This window comes from Paroedura picta, chromosome 18 (genome assembly GCF_049243985.1).
Source record: "Paroedura picta isolate Pp20150507F chromosome 18, Ppicta_v3.0, whole genome shotgun sequence".
In the NCBI taxonomy this organism is placed as follows: Eukaryota; Metazoa; Chordata; class Lepidosauria; order Squamata; family Gekkonidae; genus Paroedura; species Paroedura picta.
This window is the reverse complement of record NC_135386.1, coordinates 8149121-8168570: the sequence shown is the minus strand read 5'-3', so window position 1 is coordinate 8168570 and position 19450 is coordinate 8149121. Positions and strand designations below refer to the sequence as shown.

At 46.8% G+C, this 19450-nt stretch overlaps 2 protein-coding genes across 5 annotated transcripts in view; one reads left to right on the top strand and one right to left on the bottom strand.

Moving 5' to 3' along the window:
* GALK2 (galactokinase 2) overlaps positions 1–6755 on the top strand; it is a 46395-nt gene extending 39640 nt beyond the window's left edge. For both annotated transcript variants that reach the window (XM_077317247.1, XM_077317246.1), the window contains one exon: positions 4056–6755. In XM_077317247.1, the coding sequence (XP_077173362.1) occupies positions 4056–4263 (208 nt within the window). In that variant the 3' untranslated portion in view covers positions 4264–6755. The remainder of the gene's footprint in view (positions 1–4055) is intronic.
* The window catches only part of FAM227B (family with sequence similarity 227 member B), a 78515-nt gene continuing 63683 nt past the window's right edge, over positions 4619–19450 (bottom strand). For 2 of the 3 annotated variants that reach the window (XM_077317242.1, XM_077317244.1), the window contains exons 11-16: positions 13074–13141; positions 12055–12214; positions 8058–8136; positions 7208–7282; positions 5613–5682; positions 4619–4757 (exon numbers count right to left, since the gene is read on the bottom strand). In XM_077317242.1, the coding sequence (XP_077173357.1) occupies positions 4689–4757; positions 5613–5682; positions 7208–7282; positions 8058–8136; positions 12055–12214; positions 13074–13141 (521 nt within the window). In that variant the 3' untranslated portion in view covers positions 4619–4688. The remainder of the gene's footprint in view (positions 4758–5612; positions 5683–7207; positions 7283–8057; positions 8137–12054; positions 12215–13073; positions 13142–19450) is intronic. The other variant, XM_077317245.1, reaches the window with a different exon arrangement.

The following is a 19450-nucleotide window of genomic DNA, read 5'->3' as shown; positions in this document are numbered from 1 at the left end:
AGCAAACTCAAACCACAAAGCATGCTTAGTGCTAATTATGGTTTGGCATGGCGACTCAATCAACAGGCCTGTAGCCATTTCTGTACTGCCAGAACCGCCGGCGGCAAGAACATTTGAACGCTAGTATGTGTACATGTGTTTAAAATAGGGTTGTCGGTCCCTCAGTTGGGGTGGGGGATCCCCTGAACCCAGCTCGCCTTTCCCACTACTACTGAGTGGCAGCAGAAGAAAAATAAGAAAATAAAAAAAATAAGAAAATGCCCCTCAAGCTGACAGCATGATGCCACTTCTTGAAAACCCTGAAGGAACATTACGTCTCTCTAGGAATTGTCAAACCAGAGTGTATGGCAATTCCTAGAGAGACATGATGTCACTTCCAGGTTTTCCTGGAAGTGATGTCACAACATATGTTGATGACGCCCCCACTGTCCCGTTGATTGCTATGCCAGGCCTGCAATCCCTGGTTTAAAAAGAACTGATAGTGCTGAGCAGAGGGAAAATGAAAATGGACGGAGCAAATCTTAAAACCGTACATTTGGAATCACAAGCTTCGGTTAAGATTCTAAGCTATACCAAGCACAATCCGTAGTCTGGCTTCAGACCTGAAACTGACTGGAAGGGAGGGCCTTGTTTTAGTTGTGCAGGCTGGATGAAAAATGAAAATTGGCTGTAAGAGAGCAAGTATTCAAATGGTAGGTTAAACGAAGCCGAAAGTAACAGAGGCAGGTAAGAGCCAAGATGAAAATGTATAGTAAAGGGCCCGTTGAAATGAAAGAGCGCTCCGTTCCCGCCAGCCGTAATAAAATCCTGGAACATTTTAGACACCTGCCCAAGTTTTGTTTTCCTTTTCGTTTCTTAAATCTCCCCACTATAAAACCCAGCCTAAAAGATTTATGACAGGAAGAGCATTGCAGGTGACCGGCTACTTGTTCATTTGTTTCAGCCTTATCTCATGCAGGAGATATGTTAAGTAATTACTTCTGAGTATGATGGAGGAGCTTTGCTTTTTTTCACCGCATGTCACTGACTCAGAATGCTGACTGGCAAAAAGATTGATAGGATATGGTTAGGATAAGGAGGGCAGCAACTGCACATGCAAAATGGCTTTTACGCACCATCATATCTAGAGGCTCTGAATACACGTTTTTTAAAAAAAGGTCCTTTCCAAAACAGCACAGTTTGTCGACTGGGTCTTCAGCTCTTACAGGCCTTTTAAAACCAGGAAGGAAACCTGCATATTCAGATGCTTGAGGATTTCGCTTGGTTCTTTTGAGTTGGCCGGAGAGTCCCTGACAATTAAAAAACGCTCCACAATGGCAAAGTTTCTGCAAGGCAAAAAAGTTTGGCTTTTAATTTGTCACTGCTCGGGATGACCCCCATCACAGACTTGGGTTTTCGCCTCAGAAGCTTGACAGCGCTGAAAGGAAGTCAGCAGCAGAGGATTTGAAATTGGGCAGTGCATAGATTCCTAGATTATTAGATCCCAGGACACAAGCTGCTTGCTCCCGAGCGCTGCCGGACACAGGAATCCTCCTTCTGTCACTTGATGTGGATGTGGCACTGCATGCGCTCCCAGACACCAGTGAAGGGACTCTAAGACTTTAGTCTTGCCCTTTAAACCATTTCTCCCCAAGGCCCTTTAAACCATTTTTCCACAGGGATTAAGAAGAAGAAGAAAAAGAAGAGCTGGCTTTCACTACCCAAAAAGAGCCTCAAAGTAGCTTCCAATTGCCTTCCCTTCCTCTCCCCACAACAGACACCCTGGGAGGTGGGGCTGAGAGAGCTCTGAGAGAACTGCTCCATGAGATCAGAACTATCAGGGCTGGCTCTCTGAACAGGCAGAGGTGATTGTCTCTGGAGAGCATTTGCTCCCAGTCCCACGGGGCGGTTGCTTATGTAGCCCTGAAGCCATTGGCTAAGGAAATAAACCCTCATTCCCAACTAGGAGAGCAGTCTGGTAGTGACAAAACCAGGCCAAATTCCTCAGAGGCGCAGACAGACCTCTTGCCTGGGCAGACTGTAGCAGTATAGCAAATATAGATTGTTTGTTTATTCAGGACTTGTATTTTCATCCTCTTCCCGGCCAAAATTGACTCCCAACGCAGACCATGAGAATTAGAACAACAACAACAACAACGCAAGCACACAAAGCAGAAATGACAATTAAAATCCAGCAGGAATGTTCCACGGGAAGGGAATTCTCCACTGAGCTGGATCGAGGCACGTTGGAAGAATGCCTGGCTGCTGCTTCTACTCCCTCCGATGGCCCCATGGATACGTAGCTTTGCAGAGCGTACCGCATTGCTCTCCGCGGTTTGCTTTTGGAGACCAGAGAGTTGAACTAGAACCTGCCTTAGTTCAAGTCACACAGTGAATGACATCCATAGATGCCACAGCTTCCCCACCCTCCCGGGGAGGGGAGCTGTTGCCGTGAATAGGGGGAGCTGGTGAATCTCTGACAATGCAAAGTGTCTCTTCATGATGAGCAAAGCTGTTCAGCATCTGGACTTTACCAGATATGGAAATTTTCCTTATGACTTCCAGCTAAGCAAAAAACCAGAAGGATCCTCACTAAACGGACGATCCTTATAGACGGCGCCTGTCTCCTGCCTGCTTCCTGCTCTTTTAAACGCTAAAGCAGGTGCATCGGGAAGAGAAACTTATTTGAAAAAGGATGAGTAGCTGATTAAAAAAAAAACAGTGAAGAATGAAATGTAACCTAAATGCCTTTTGCCTTCTACACCTGTGTGACTTTAATATTTGGGGGCTAAGCTGCCTTTGCCCCGTTTGGAATCGAGAAAGTGAATTAGCAAAGTGCCTCTGTCTCTTGACATTCCTCCCCCTCCCACACACACACACCTGTGCATCGGCATGCTCCTGAACCCTCTCCTGGCCAACAATCAAAGCTCTTCTCCGCATTGTGGCGCTGGCCCCTTACATGCCGCCTCGGGTTTCGGTGATCACCGAGGCGGACAAATCGAGGTGTACATCCCTAAAAGCCTATGTAAAAGCTCCTTCCTTTTTGCCTTGGTTGGATCAGCACTTCCAGGAAGCCATCCCTCCCCTTATAATGAACATCCCTCGCTCAGGAGTTTGTCTCCAAAGCCCTACCTGGTCCAGCAGCAGGATATAGAAAGGCAGGCTTCCTCAAGCAGACTTTCGTGAAGCTCTGGGGTTTCTTGATGGCCCTGGAAGGCTTTCCCAAATGGGTGGGAGTGAATTCATTTATATATATATATATTAGATTTGTTCAATGTTTATTATCCTGGTCTGTGGCCATGTAAATAAATACATGAAAAAAAAAACCCAACAATTATCAGGTGATACGACCATACATATGAGCCTCTTGTGGCGCAGAGTGGTAAGGCAGCCATCTGAAAGCTCTGCCCATGAGGCTGGGAGTTCAATCCCAGCAGCCGGCTCAAGGTTGACTCAGCCTTCCATCCTTCCGAGGTCGGTCAAATGAGTACCCAGCTTGCTGGGGGGTAAACGGTCATGACTGGGGAAGGCACTGGCAAACCACCCCGTATTGAGTCTGCCATGAAAACGCTAGAGGGCGTCACCCCAAGGGTCAGACATGACTCGGTCCTTTACGTTTACGTTACAACCATACATGAGCACTTCTGTGGTTTCTTGAAGCCTGAAGAATGGGTCAGGGGTTTCTCAATGGTTAAAAATTTGAAAGAGGCTGTTGTATCCTGATCTACTCCTTCTGAGACGCAGGCACATGAGAGCTCTCGGGCGCACAAAGGAGGAGCAGTCTGGCAAAAGTTTGCTTTGGGGTGGGGCGGCACACATGGGGTTGTCTTGAGATGGAGATGGGGACAGGGTGCTCTTTAACTGGCCTCTGCAGATGCTGACAGGCATAATAAAGATGCTTGAGGCAAGCCCTCCGCCCACCGGCTACCGACTCCTACTTGGAGCTTCAGAAAAAGAGAGGAAGTCCAACCCCTCAAGCACAGTGCTCCATAGGGAAGCTGCATATAATACATGTTCCTCCCTTTTTTTTACATTTATGGTTCCAAAAATCTGTTTTCTTGCTTTCGTTCTTCCAGGCAATTTGGAGCGGTTGGGTCGCGCCTGACTGGGGCAGGATGGGGTGGCTGCACTGTGTCAATGGTTCCTGCAGACAATCTGGAGAGCTTCCTGGCAAATGTGAAAGAGGCTTACTACAAGGACAGGGACCAAAGGTTAACACTGGACGAAAACAGCCTGTTTGCAACCAACCCAGGTGGCGGAGCTATGGTTTTCCTTGAGGCCTGAGGGACACCAGACTTTTTTTAAAAAAAGGAATGATCTGGGGCATGGGGAAATGGGCATTTGCCACAGTAAACAAACAAACTTTGCTGGGTTTTATTATAATAAGGAATAGCCCTGATCTGGAGGCATTTTTAAAAGTAAAATATAGATCTATTGATTTTCATGCGGTATTGTTTTTTCCCTCTCCGCTAAAAATGCGCTTCCAACAGAGATCATCCCAAAAGCTGATTCCTGCCCGGGCTTGACAATACAGAAGTTGATTTGCCAAAAAGCCTGTCCATTAAACAGAATGAAATGAACCAGATTTGGGATGAAAAAGCTACTCTTGTCTCATGCTTTATTGACCTGAAAGAGAAGTCGTGCTTAATCCCAAGTCGGTTGCTGAGCTGAACTCGGTGGAAGGAGCGATTCAGCCAGTTTCCGAAATCTTAGCCCTGGGGTTTTTTCACCACTGAATTCACAGCACTGGATGCGTCCTGGCCTGGTGCTGGGCTCTCCTGTTGAAGCAAAACAACTCGGCAAACCTCTGCAATCCACTATGTTGTTCTTCTAATTCAGGTGAGCATCTGGGAAAACCGACCCACCTTCCTCAAGTCACAATGAGATATTGTAAAGCGGGGGTAGTCAACCCGTGACCCTCCAGATGTGCACGGACTACAATTCCCATGATGCTAATGCTGGCAGGGGCTCATGGGAATTGTAGTCCACGCACATCTGGAGGACCACAGGTTGAATACCCCTGTTGTAAAGGACTGCAGGGGAACGGGCTTCAGGAAGGCAAGGCCGATCACGTGGGGCAGCAGGGTGAGCTCCTAAGTGTCCCAGTTGTGATGGTTTGAGGACAAGGACAAGCACCAAAGAAACACAGTGGCAGTGGCGTCCCAGACATTGATGCTCGCGGGATGCCACGCAAGCATGCTGGGCTGAGAAACCAGGCCAGAGAGCGGGCAGCTTTTGTCAGCAACGCCGATCGTTTTAAGAGAGAGGAAAACAAGACTTTTGAGGTTTGTTTTTGCCCCCTCCTAACCCGCAGCATTCCTGGGTTGCTCATTAGACACCCTAATGAGGTTACTGAGGGAGGGAGCGGTATCCTTCCTAAAGCAGGCAGCTGAGCAGGCAGCTGAGCAAGGCCCCCTTTCCCTTGCCTGGGTAAAAGACAGGGGGGGGGGTTTCTTCTCAATTCCAAATGCTGAAGGTGGACGTCCCACCTAAGTGTCCACCGTATGCACGAGAGGCAAGGTGCAGCGTATATTTCTGGCCATGTCAAAGGAACAAAACGGTCCTCGGATCGCAAACAAACCTCATATGAGCTGCAAGACACCCTGAAATGATTGACGTAACAGGCAACCTACCAGTTTCTGGATTAAGGCCTGCGTCCTCAGCCTTAATTCATTAGGATTCTTGCTGACTTTCACCAGCAACCTAGAAAAAGAAGACAATTTTAACTTGGCGATCTTTCTCCTATAGTCCTCTCTATTTCCTGCTGCACTTTTGTAGATCTGCCACTTGTGGTTCTTCCTCCTTTCGCCCAGTGCAAGGAAGAATTCATTGAGTTGTCGAATTTCTAGAAGGCCAGGCAGGGCCAACACGACACAAAGCTTTTCCCTCAAGAGTTTTACTTGCCGCAGGGGTGAGTTACATCCCAGAGATATGCCTGTCTTTTCAATTACAACAAAACCCTTTTAGAAGCATTTAAATCGAGCCAAGAGAATCGTAGCCAATAAAATCTGCATCCTCCACCATCTGGAGTTCAGGGTTCACGTTGGCCTGCAAATTCACTTTTATGTTGGACTTTTGGTCTGCATCGTCGCTGTTTTTAATGAACGTCCTAAAACTTCCATCGCCAGCTATTCAAAAAGAATCCCTTTGCCTCAGCACAGAAGTTATTTAGTTATAAATGTGTTCTATGAGGCCTCCTTAAGTTGAGGAAGAACAATCTGAGGTTCCTCGCTTCAACCGAATTAAAGCATGTGAATCACGTCGCCTCACCCAGACTCTTTGTGCCCATGCGGATTTGGCTCACAAAAGCCTAATCAAGGGGGCATCTTCCTCACCTTCCCCCACCAAATTGTGAAAGCAATTAATTTTATACCAGCCAGAAGGGCCCAAATCCTACCACCTCTGGGTGGGATCTTCTGCCCACAAAGCAAAGACCCCATACCATAGCTGAGGTTCTTCAGATCACTGTTCCAGATCTCTGTTGGTCCGAACTCTGGTTTCTTGCTGAGACCACCTGCTGCATTTTGCAGACTTTGCCTCCTCGCTCTGCTCCTTAGACTTCACCTGCATTTGTCCTTAGACCTCTCCAGAGCGAAGACTGTTCATCCCTTCCCTAAAACTTCCTAATTTCCTTCCGCTTACCTTTTGTAAGTGTGCCCTCTTGGTGTGCACATGTGCGTGTGCGTGTGTTGTCACCGAGGGCATTAATTCTCAGCTGCCTTCCCGCTTTTATTCCTTTTATTGTGTTTGTAATAAAGAGTTTTTAATGTTCAAAACCACGCTCTCACGCTTTCCTCATGATTTTCTTTTGCAGTATCCCTGCTGAGACTTACAAGGCCCTGAATCATGCCATGCTGGAACCCTTTAAAAGCTCCCCCTCCCCCTTGGGGTCCAGTTTTGGGGATGAAGTAGTCCTTCCACCCTGTTCCACCAGCCAAGGCTCCCTTTGATGCTGCTTTCCACATTAAAAAGTGATTCACCATAGCCAAGAAGGGCTTGCGTTTCAATGCCTGAGTTTTTAATAAAACGCCATTTCTGCCTGAGTCACTGCTTTATTCCCTGGCTGCTTTCAAGCATTTATATTTTGCATAAAAAGAATTGAGGGGGTGGGGTTGGGAAAACAACTGTCCCGGCTAGTCCCAGACAAATAATTTGTCCCTGGCAATCAGTCATATTCCTAAGGATGAACCCTTCGTTTGTTAGAGATGGAAATTGATAGAAAGCCAACCTTTGGAATCTCCGGTTCACTTTTTCTCTTTGCTCCTCGATCTCGGTGAGCTCTTCAGTGCATCTGTGCTTGAAGCTGGAAAGCAAAGCCACCTATTAAGGGCACTTGAAATATTACCCAGAAGAATGCATTTTGCTTTGGAATCGTACGATGCTAATCGCACACACTCTCCAGCTATTTAACGCACCGGAAAATACAGAGTGGAACATTCGATGGGGCAAACGGGTTACACTGGCTTTTTTTTTCAGCAGGTTTGTTTGAAGAAGAAGAAGAAGAAGAAGAAGAAGAGTTGGTTCTTATATGCCGCTTTTCTCTACCCGAAGGAGGCTCAAAGCGGCTTACAGTCGCCTTCCCATTCCTCTCCCCACCACAGACACCCTGTGGGGTGGGTGAGGCTGAGAGAGCTCTGATATCACTGCCCAATCAGAACAGTTTTATCAGTGCCGTGGGGAGCCCAAGGTCACCCAGCTGGCTGCATGTGGGGGAGCGCAGAATCGAACCCAGCATGCCAGATTAGAAGTCCGCACTCCTAACCACTACACCAAACTGGCTCTTAGTCGGAAGCCCCGGCATTCCCAGCCCTGAAACGGTGCCACTGAAACAACTCCCCCCCCCCCCGATCAGCTCAGAGGAGTGCAGCTGCAGACATCTGCAAAGCCTTTCACAAAAGAAAACAAACCAAAAAAACAAACAGAAAACAAAACACCCCCCCCCCCTAGGACTTGCTACCCAGTGGGGGGTGCCAGGGCATGGACTTAGGATCCTTTGCATGCAGTCCTTTATAATCCCAACAGAACGGAGAGAACGTTATAGCAGTAAAGACAGCTATTTTGAGTCTACAGCCACTTACTCGACGAAATCTTCATGCAGTTTGTGGGCAAACTTCTTACTCTCCTGAATGACATCTTGGTAAGTGGGAGAAGCTGGCGTGCTGCCCTTCCAGTTAAGGGAAAAAAAGATTCCTTCCCTGACCTTGTGGGAATTTGGACTGGAACACTGAATTCGTAACAAATCGGCATGCCTTGCAGGTGGAAATGGCCCGGCACAGGGCCTAGAATGGTCATTTAAAGCAGGGGTAGTCAACCTGTGGTCCGCCGGATGTTCATGGACTACAATTCCCATGAGCTCATGAACATCTGGAGGACCACAGGTTGACTACCCCTGATTTAAAGAGTTATTTGGTACCATCAGGGAGGGAAAGAGAGGAACGTGATCATTTCCCTCCTATTCCGGTTAAGGTACCCGTGGGAGAAGGGCTTGGAATAAACGACACTCATTGTCTAAGGCTGAGAACAACTGCAGTGGTCATCTGTGTATATCAGTTAAGCCAGCAGCATCCAATATCCTGCCCTCTAATGGGAAACCTTTGTAATGTGGAGAGCAGCCATCCCCAAAAGAGAAATGCAACAGGAGGTCCACATCTCCATTACTCTGTCAACTGGTCAACTCTCCCACCATTCCCAAATGAAACAGATTTGAAACCATGAATGGAGTGGCTTATAGTCACCTTCCCTTTTTTCTCCCCACAATAGACACCCTGTGAAGTGGGTGAGGCTGAGAGAGCCCTGATATCACTGCCCGGTCAGAACAGCTTTATCAGTGCCGTGGCGAGCCCAAGGTCACCCAGCTGGCTACATGTGGGGGAGCGCAGAATCGAACCCGGCATGCCAGATTAGAAGTCCACACTCCTAACCATGACACCAAACTGGCTCTACAGTGTCTGCCTCCTCCCAGGCACAGGGGCTAGGTCCATTAAGGCAGGAGGGGAAAGACTGTGGGCCCTCTTCAGAGATCTCACGGGCCCCTGTGGGTCTATGGACCCCTGGTTGGGAATCCCTGCTTTATAGAAACTGGGATAAAAACACACTTCATGGATGAGGAATTTAGCATGTCAGCTTTGAAGACAAAAAGGACATATAAAGGCCTACCCAGTAACTGAGAAACACCATAAATGCAAACACAACGTTCCAATACTGGCTTGGCAACCACAAGAAGATGAAAAAAAATAAACTCGGAGATAGTATCTAACAGAAACAAGGGCCTCTGACAGAGGATTTACTAAATTTCCTTGGGATTAATCTAAGGCTTCGGAGTACAGCCATGAATCAAATCTGACACAGATACAGACTCTCTCTTTGAGGAACCTGATCATAGCAGGCTTAAGTTAAAACCATGAAAATCCATATGACTTTCAAAGTCATTTTACGGAAAGCCCTGAATACAGCAAGCTCCTCTCCAGTAAGGTCAAATCCTCATGTAATTATTTAGCGAGGAAAAACAGCACTACCAGAACCAGAAGGCTAAAATGATGCTAACAAAAGCCTTCAAAAGCCTGTTTGGGGTTTTTTAAAAAAAATCTTTGGGGCTGGCTTTGTTGTTAAAAGCCGGTAGAGATTGGATCTGGGAGTCTGATGATCTTGACTAGGGGTGAGCGTTGAGTTTAGCTGAATAAACAAAGACCAACCAATAAAATACCTCATCGGTATTTATTTGGTATTGCTAAGCTCAGCTAGCTATGCTTACTTTTTCTTTTCTTTCTTTGGCCAGCGGAAAATATCAAATGATCTTTCCCCCCCCCCTTTCCTTTTTGTAAAAGAAATGGGATTTGGTGTCGACCAGCCTCTACTATGGCAGATACTATGACCTACTACCGTGACCTCAGGGAAAGTGCTAGAGAAAGTGCTACAGCTTTGACAGAAGTAGAAACAAATGGTCATTAGGCCAGAAGACTCATCGTCCTCATTAAGCACTGGCCACATTCCTCTCCGTTTTCCCTTCCTCTGCCTTACAGGTCGATTACTGCCTTGCAAGGTTTCTTGGCTTCAGTTTATTCAGTCCATAAACAATTGGGAGCCTTCGTTATCTCTGATACTCTCAATTACGGAGCCCGCATTACTGAAAGGAAGACCTGCGTTTATAGACCTCGCAGAAAGACAAACTGCCCTGTCAGAAAATTACAGTGCCGATTTCCCTAATCTATCCAATGGAAGCGTTTCTGGTTTCCTGGAGAGCACTGTGATAAGAATTTCCCCTCAAAACTGCCCGAGGGAATCCGAGCATTAATCTTTCATGGAAATGGTCAACTCTGCCAAAAACCCAGAATAGCTGGAAGCGATTATGGGTGTACGACAGAACAAAATTGATTAAGACGACCCCCGCTTCCCAGATGCTTCAGAGTTCTGCTGGAGAAAGCCAACAGACTAGCTATGCAGGATCATTTAAAACCATATGAATGAAGCTAAAAGGTAAAGGTAAAGGTATCCCCTGTGCAAGCACCGAGTCATGTCTGTCCCTTGGGGTGACGCCCTCTAGCATCTTCATGGCAGGCTCAATACGGGGTGGTTTGCCAGTGCCTTCCCCAGTCATGACCGTTTACCCCCCAGCAAGCGGGGTACTCATTTTACCCACCTCGGAAGGATGGAAGGCTGAGTCGACCTTGAGCTGGCTGCTGGGATTGAACTCCCAGCCTCATGGGCAAAGCTTTCAGACGGCTGCCTTACCACTCTGCACCACAAGAGGCTCTTGAATGAAGCTAGGCATAGGCTTATAGGGGATGCACTTTCCAAGTCTGGCTAGCTCACAACAAAAAGGGTCCAAGCTTGCCTATGGTTGCAAATACCTAGGACCCAGATATCTGATATAATGATATGGAAAAGACACCGTTTTTGGGGTGACTTGGAAACATTTGTCTGAGGTTAAGAACGAAGCTTGTTGGGCAAACTCAGTGCTAGAATGCTGACAAGTCTGGGGGATTTGTTTTTTTAAATGGTCATCTTCAGCATTCACATTTCTTGTAGACTGGCTTGGAAAGGGGCCTCCAAAACACTAGTGATCCCCTGCAATAGCATATTGCTAGGGAAGATCAGTAGAGGTGAGCAAGGTGTCTTTCTGGTAGCTTTGTCTCCTATTATTCATTTTCTCACTGGAAAATCCGAGACAGTTTATCTATACCCCTTGAAGAACGCTCCGTTCTTCAAATACTCTTTGAAAGGTTGTCACTTGGAGGAGGGCAGGATGCTGTTTCTGCTGGCTGCAGAGGAGAGGACACGCAGTAATGGGTTTAAACTTCAAGTACAACGATATAGGCTAGATATCAGGGAAAAAATTATCACAGTCAGAGTAGTTCAGCAGTGGAATAGGCTGCCTAAGTAGGTGGTGAGCTCCTCCTCACTGGCAGTCTTCAAGCAAAGGTTGGATACACACTTTTCTTGGATGCTTTAGGATGCTTTGGGCTGATCCTGCGTTGAGCAGGGGGTTGGACTAATGACCTGTGTGGCCCCTTCCAACTCTATGATTCTATGATTCTAAATACCAACCAGCTCTTGGTCTCTTGCCCCAAAGAAATTCGCCTCCTAATCCCAAAGTGACGATTGGCATTTCCCTGGGCGTGCAAGAAAGGGCCACAAGAGCTGAGCACCGGAACAGTCCCTTCTGCCCACCCACTCACAGTCTGCCTACGTTCCTCGAATCGAGAAAAACAGAATCTATCCAGTGGCTTAATAATCTATCCAGTGGCTTTTTGTGCAACAGTTTACGTTCCTCGAATCAGCATTTCTGTCAGATGGCTATGTAGCTTCTGTTTAAAAATTTCCAAAGAAGGAGAACCCACCACTTCCCAAGGAAGCCTGTTCCACTGAGGAACTTCTCCAACTATCAAAAATTTGAGTTATCCCAAACTCCTAGCCTGGCCATTAATAAAAAAGGAAAGCAACCCCCCGGAAGTATAGGCTTCTCTTCCCAACCCTCTTAATGACCGAATCGCTTTTTCTCCGACTGACATGTGCAAGTTTCACAGCAGAGAAACACAGCTCAGCTTACAACAACAGCGACAATGAAAAAGGGATATGGTTCTTTGCAAATTTCCGTGTGAGTGATCTTGTAAAGTCGAGAATTTTCTAGGGTGTTTGAGATCCCGTGCATCTTCAGATAATATAGGACCAGTGGACTTTGCCCACCAAGGTTGAACAGCGAGCGGCGAAAGTCTGGACCATCTCCAACATAATGGGACTATAAAGGAAAAGAAAGGTGCTTTATTAGGATCAGATCTCACTACCCAGAAAATGACAATATACTGTTATCAAACTGGGGAGACCTAACATTGTAGTATTACAGATGTGCTGTACAACGTTCTTTCAAATCTTCTCAAGACCAGAATGGATTTATCCTAGTAGCACATGCTACGGACCCTGTGGATTCAGCAGCCCCATGGGGGACCTTCACACGGTGATTGTTAGGAGGTCTTTGTACTTGAAAATTGCAAGGTCCGAAAAAAGGGTATGTTGGGTTAATAACTGAGCATGCACGCCGACCACCAGCTGCGTAAATGTGACAGTCCTCTTAGATATTGGGGCACTGCACTTGTGCATCCCGCCAAGGCTCAAGAAACAAGATGAATGTGAAGGCTATGACCACGCTTTCCTTCGTCAGTGACGACTCCCAAAACAAACGGAAGTTTCACAACGGACTCATGGGGTTTATAAGCACTATGTGATTGTTTTACAGTTGTATAGAGTGTGCTACTGATGAACGCCCTGTTAGTGCTGTTGTGTTTTGTTTGTTACATTGTTCACGTCCAAGAGTTTAAGTAAGAAATTGTTCATTCAGTCTACAATACCTCTGTGTTTATTTTGTTTTGTTAGGAATGTCACCTTGTTACCATTACAGATTAAAATGATAAGTAGTGAATGATATATTGGGATCCAGTTGTGCTCTGCTACGGCCTCGCATATCCTTAAACTGGGCCTGCTCAAGACTTCCTTAAAATAGTTAGATTCGAGATAAGCTCTTCAGGCTAACCCTTGATTTGAAAACATGCACAGACAGAAACCCCAAATCACCTTTTTGTAATAATGGACACTGGACATACCTCTTCCTTTGGCTGTGCTGTTGTTCCTCTCCTCATGTTCTCTTCAGACATGATCTGAAACCTCACTGCTGAAAACACAGAGCCCCACATTGTAAGCTGTTTCAGGCACGGGGTAGTCAACCTGTGGTCCTCCAGATGTTCATGGACTACAATTCCCATGAGCCCCTGCCAGCAAACGTAGTCCACGAACATCTGGAGGACCACAAGTTGACTACCCCTGGTTTCAGGTATCCATGCCCAGTTTTCTGGGGCAGCAACAACAACTGGCATCCCGATAAACGCTTAACATATTTTTAAATATATGAAAAATTAACTCCTATCCATTCAGGAAACCCGGGGCCGTTCACAAAACCCTGGCTGAGAAAGCCTGCTTTAGCTGAAGGTCACAAAGCATTAGTGTATAGGAACTGAAATGCCGTTGCACTGATTCTGCCTGCAGCCCACGACCGCCTCCTGCTCCACAGCCCAAGCGAAACTCTTAAATAAACTCCAGCCCTCTTTCAGCAAGTATCCCTGTCTCTGTGTAGAGCGCCCACATTTAGGCTCACAGCTGTTTTCCAGGGCCGTACCTACTTCTGCCACACTTTCTGTTTCATTAATAACAGTCTTGGCACGCACATCATTTTGTCTACAGGAGAAACACCAGAGAAATGCGCTGTTTGTTTTTGTGTGTGTGTGTGTGTGTGTGTGTTTTTTTAAAGAGACATAATTAAATTGGGATGCGTCCACCTCGTTTTCTCCATATAAGGGCTGCCCATGTGAAACTCGGCGCTATGAACGCCTCTCTCTTTAAATACCAGCTGAACAGTCCAGATCGCACTGGCCGGGATCCAACCGTCTGCTTAGCAAGCAGCACGCAAAAGCCCTGCTGGGAAAGCAGCAAATGGGCCTGTCAGCTGTTCTCTGGGAAGGGGAGTTTGGGGGAAATGGTTCTGCCCCTCCTCACACATACATATACACATGCACTCTTCTCATTTTCTTCAGAACTAAGCTGCATTGGCTCCCAGCTGAATTCTGTATCCACTTCAAGGTGCTGGTGCTGACCTTTAAGGCCACGCGTGGTTAGGACCTGGTGTACCTGAGGGACCTCCAAAGGACCTCAAGATCATTAGTTAGCAATCTTTGGCTCAAAAGAAGTACCCCAAATCACCTTTTTGTAATAATGGACACTGGACATACCTCTTCCTTTGGCTTAACCTGGCTCAACCAGGGCCAGGGCCTTTTCTGTCTTGGCCCCGAACTAGTAGAATTAGTTCCCGGAAGAGCTGAAGGCCCTGACGGAACAGGTCCAGTTCTGCAGGGCCTGTAAAGTGGAGCTCTTCCACCAGGCATTTGGTTGGGGCCCATGAACATCTGGATGACTTAGAATCGTAGAATCATAGAGTTGGAAGGGGCCATACAGGCCATCTAGTCCAACCCCCTGCTCAATGTTCATAGAATCATAGAATCATAGAGTTGGAAGGGGCCATACAGGCCATCTAGTCCAACCCCCTGCTCAACGCAGGATCAGCCCAAAGACTTAACTAAGCATTGTTGGGCTCCCTATATATACCCACCAAAAAACCTCCCCAAAACTTGTTTACAGATATGGTGGCTTCCATGGATTTCCTTTGGAGTTTTTAAGCATGAGGTAGTCCTTATTACAGCTGCTTTGCTGTTGGTGCCCACTGGTTCCCTGAGAGATGTGTTTCAGCTGCGTTGGCAGTGAGCCCTGTTTGATGTGTTTCCTCTGTTCCTGCTCCTTATCAGTCAATAGGGAGAGATCGAATATGATCCTGGTACCCCTCTTCTGGCCTTGTTATGGTTTCTGGCCCTTATGGAGCTCTAGAGGTCAGTTCCTTCCCCTACCAAATTGACGGGATTTAACCCACACCAACCAGATGCTTGATCACGACCAGCATTCTGTTTTCCATGTTGGCCAACCAGTTGACTTGGAGGGCCAACAAACAATGCACAGAGTCCTAGGCTTTCCCCTGACATTGGTCTCCTAGCACTGGGATCCAAAAGTTTGTTTCCACTAAATATGAAGGTTCTCTTTAGTCTCTATGGCTGGAAGCTATTGATGAACCTGCCTAACCTGACCTTTGATTCTGCTATCCTGGGTTTCCACCTTTCACGACTCATGCACAGGGCAAAATGTGCACTAGAACAGGGGTTGTCAACCTGTGGTCCTCCAGATGTCCATGGATTCCAATTCCCATGAGCCCCTGCCAGCGAACGCTGGCAGGGGCTCATGGGAATTGGCGTCCATGGACATCTGGAGGACCACAGGTTGACAACCCCTGCTCTAGAACATCTTCAAGGCAATAGGGCGGTGCATCTGCCCTTCAAACCGCAACATTTCCCCCCTGTACCATATGACCCTAAGTGCCTCCTTCAGAATGACAGTGCTCTGCAGCTATAATCCATCAGTGAGAATTGATGGGAGGCCACCCAGGGAGACTGATGGTCGTTGCTGGCCTCCAGAACATTTTTCTAGTACTTTCAGTGCTAGGTAATAATTGGATCAGGATTCTCTCCGAACATCTGCTGCTGGTTCACAACGCTGGCGCTACATTCTCCGGCTTCGATCTGACAAGCATTTTCGAATGTTATTAATTCTTGCGAGTTCAGACTGATAGAGAGCGCGAACTTGCTTATCGCATCGGGGCTTTCAGAGCAGTTGTGGAAAGGAACATGTGGGAACAATATTGCCATTTCGACAATCAAATTTCAGAGGAATTTGTAGAACAGATTTTAGGCGGATGGGAAGCCAGTGGAATAGAATACTTTCACAGGGCAAGAGGAATGGCCTAGGGAGGACGGGAGAAGGCACAGTAGAAAAAGTTTAGCTGGATATCGGGGCACTGCCCTTTGATAGGTCAAAAGTCATAATAACTGGTAGAGGTCTCAGCTGAAGATGCAGAAGTATCCAGCAAAATCTGTGCTATACAGTTAGACTGTAATGTTGTAAAAAGGTAAAGGTATCCCCTGTGCAAGCACCGAGTCACGTGCCAGTGCCTTCCCCAGTCGTTACCGTTTACCCCCCAGCAAGCTGGGTACTCATTTCACCGACCTCGGAAGGATGGAAGGCTGAGTCGACCTTGAGCCGGCTGCTGGGATCGAACTCCCAGCCTCATGGGCAGAGCTTTCAGACCGCATGTCTGCTGCCTTAGCGCTCTGCGCCACAAGAGGCTGCTTCTTGAACCAGTTCTGCAACCCACCCTGAGCCTCGAAGATGAGGCAATATAAACATGCAAATGAATAAACGAAATTGTAGTATAGAACAAGAATTAACATTTAAAAGAATCTCTGCGCTTTTGTTCTTAGAGGAACTCCTGTATTTCAAGACACCGTTGCACGCTGATCCGCACGCACGGCCAACGGCTGCTTTATTTTAACGGGCCGCTTTGGCTCACTCGTCCATTCTCATGCTCTCATCTCCCAGGTGGTGATGCATGTGCTTTGAGGCATTTCCTGAGAGCAGTTCACAAGGTGAAAGATTACAGGGAATTTTGCGTGTCTAGCCATTCTTTTTTCTCTTCTCTTGCCGGCTCACCAGCACCCTATACTTCAGATTCTTTTCTCTCTCTGAACAATGCATCTCCACTGGCATCTCCCTAGGTGTTTGACTCATATGCCAGCCCATGCAGTGGCATCCACCTAACATTTCCTCTGCGCTTAGCTGTACTCGATTGAAAGGAAAATAATTCCTACGTGCAATCTCTTTTGTCCTCCGCTCGATCTTGTTTAAATAATCTGCCCATACAGAGGAGAGATGCACTGCAGATTTTCAGCCCCTCCAAAGTCCTCTGCTCCCTTCGCCATCAAAGATGACTCCTCCCAAAGCCTAACACGAGGCATAAATCAAGTCAAATTTGCAAAATTCTCTGCTTTTAATTACGTGAAATATGCACAGCTGCTCTTTAGTCAATGAGAAATTTAGGACTCAACGAAGAACTTGGGTAAGGAGCTGATCCCCTGGGGATCCCTCGGGCCAAGTGTCTCATCATTCAGCCAGCAGGATCAGACCACAAATGGAATGGACAGCAAGGGCAGAGGTCCCAGGCACACATCGGGACAATTTCGCATCCGTATAAAAGCTGGAGGAAGCAGCGGAACAGGCTTCCTCGGGAGGTGGTGGGTTCCCCATCTTTGGAGATTTTTAAGCAGAGGCTGATTCTGTGAAGGCTCAAGGGGGTGGCAGGTGACAGTGGAGGAGCAAGAGGGTTGTGAGTGTCCTGCAAAGTGCAGGGGGTTGGACTAGATGACCCAGGAGGCCCCTTCCAACTCTATGATTCCATGATTCTTCAAGGGCGACTAATATGAGGTTCGGACCAAAACGGGATGAAAAGTATTGCTACTTTCCCTTGGTGCCCATGATTTAGGTCTCCCGTGCAAATGTGGGGTCATGCATATTTTTTACAAGGCAAGATGCTTTTGAAGATTGTAGCACGTCTCTGCAATAACAAAGTTTGTATGTTAAATGTACCCCATTTTTAAAAAGTGTTTCTAATCGCATTTTTTAAAAAAAGTTTGATTCCTGACCCCAGTGAAATTTTAAAATGTCAAAATCTCCATGCTGCTTATGGACTTCAGCAAGGTTTCCTTTCACGGAGATATAGCTGTAGGGTTGAGCCGGCTGCTGGGATCGAACTCCCAGCCTCATGGGCAGAGCTTTCAGACTGCATGTCTGCTGCCTTATCACTCTGCGCCACAAGAGGCTCTTTCTTCATACTGTAGCAGAGGTTAATGTAACGTTGCATTTTTTAAACACGTGTTTATTTATTTATTTTTTTGCAGTGGATTAGATGCGATGTGCATCATTGTCCTTCAATGAGAGACACATTTTGTAGGGGCTTTATTGAGTCCACAGAACTTTCTTTCTGATGCTAGGGCTCATAGTAAAAGAAAAGAAAGAGATGTTCATTCACCTCTGTAAGGTAAAGGTAAAGGTATCCCCTGTGCAAGCACCGAGTCATGTCTGACCCTTGGGGTGACGCCCTCTAGCGTTTTCATGGCAGACTCAATACGGGGTGGTTTGCCAGTGCCTTCCCCAGTCATTACCGTTTACCCCCCAGCAAGCTGGGTACTCATTTTACCGACCTCGGAAGGATGGAAGGCTGAGTCAACCTTGAGCCGGCTGCTGGGATTGAACTCCCAGCCTCATGGGCAAAACTTTCAGACGGCTGCCTTACCACTCTGCGCCACAAGAGGCTCTTCTGTAAGGTACTCCTGCTTAAAAAGGAGATTCTATCTCTAGGGGTCTTGCTCCCAACACCTAATGTGACGGGAAGCTCTTAATTTCAGGCGTACGATTCCTACTCTGAATCCTGATGTGGTATATCCCAGTAAGAGAGACACCTCATAATAGGTCACTCTGTTAATAGGCTGCATACATCTTCTGGTAGAACTGAGGACCAACCTGTTGTAGTGGGACAGGTGTTTAGAGCACCTGGGGTTCAGGAAGATTCTACTTTAGAAAACACAGGCTCTGTGCAAGGCCTGAACTGGCCCCCAATTTTATTTTGCATAGCACAAATAAGCTGTTTCGATAACTGTGCTAACAAAATATAAGGCTTGAGGGTACATCCTTCTTTACAGAATTATTTGGCACAAAATTGTATGGAAAAATCCAGCTCTGCAAAATTGACACCTAGTGAAAACAGGCCATCTGGGTTTCAGGACCAGAACATAAGAAGATTCTTGCTGGATCGTGCCAGCAGTCCATCTAGTCCAGTATCCTGCTTCACATCAGGGCCACGCAGGTCTTCTGCAGGGCCAACGACAAGGCACAGATGCCAGGGCCTCTGAATGTGGAGGTTAATTTAGTCAACATGGCCACTAGCCATTGACTGACCAATGTTCCATGAGTCTGTTTAATCTCCCTTTAAATGCTTGCAGCCATCACTACATCCCCTGGCAGTGAATTACAGATTTTACATTTCTTCTTGAACACAAAGCAATAAAGAGAGGCCTATTTGCTGCAAAGTCTGTCTAAGCCTTCGTTAAAATCCTTTTATGGGACACATGCATTCTCTATAAATGAACGAATGAATATATCCATTCATATTGCTTTTTAAAAACTGTATTGCTTCTGAATGAGGACCGTTGCTCCTTTCTACTGCAAACAATTCTGGGCGCTGCACTTCAGAGAGTTAACTGGTGTTTTCCTTCTACTTGGTCCTCAAAGTACGGCATCCGTAATCATCAGCACGGAACAAACATTTCCTATGGTCTATCACTTTGAACGGATCGTTTGCTACCCTCCAACGATAGGCTTCAGTAAACCAGCCAAAGAAGAAACAGGCGTGCAAAGTTAAAGGTCTCAGGAAACACAGACCTTAGCAGGACGAATCAAAGGCTTAAAACGCAGCGCTCTGTAATCTGAGCTGTCT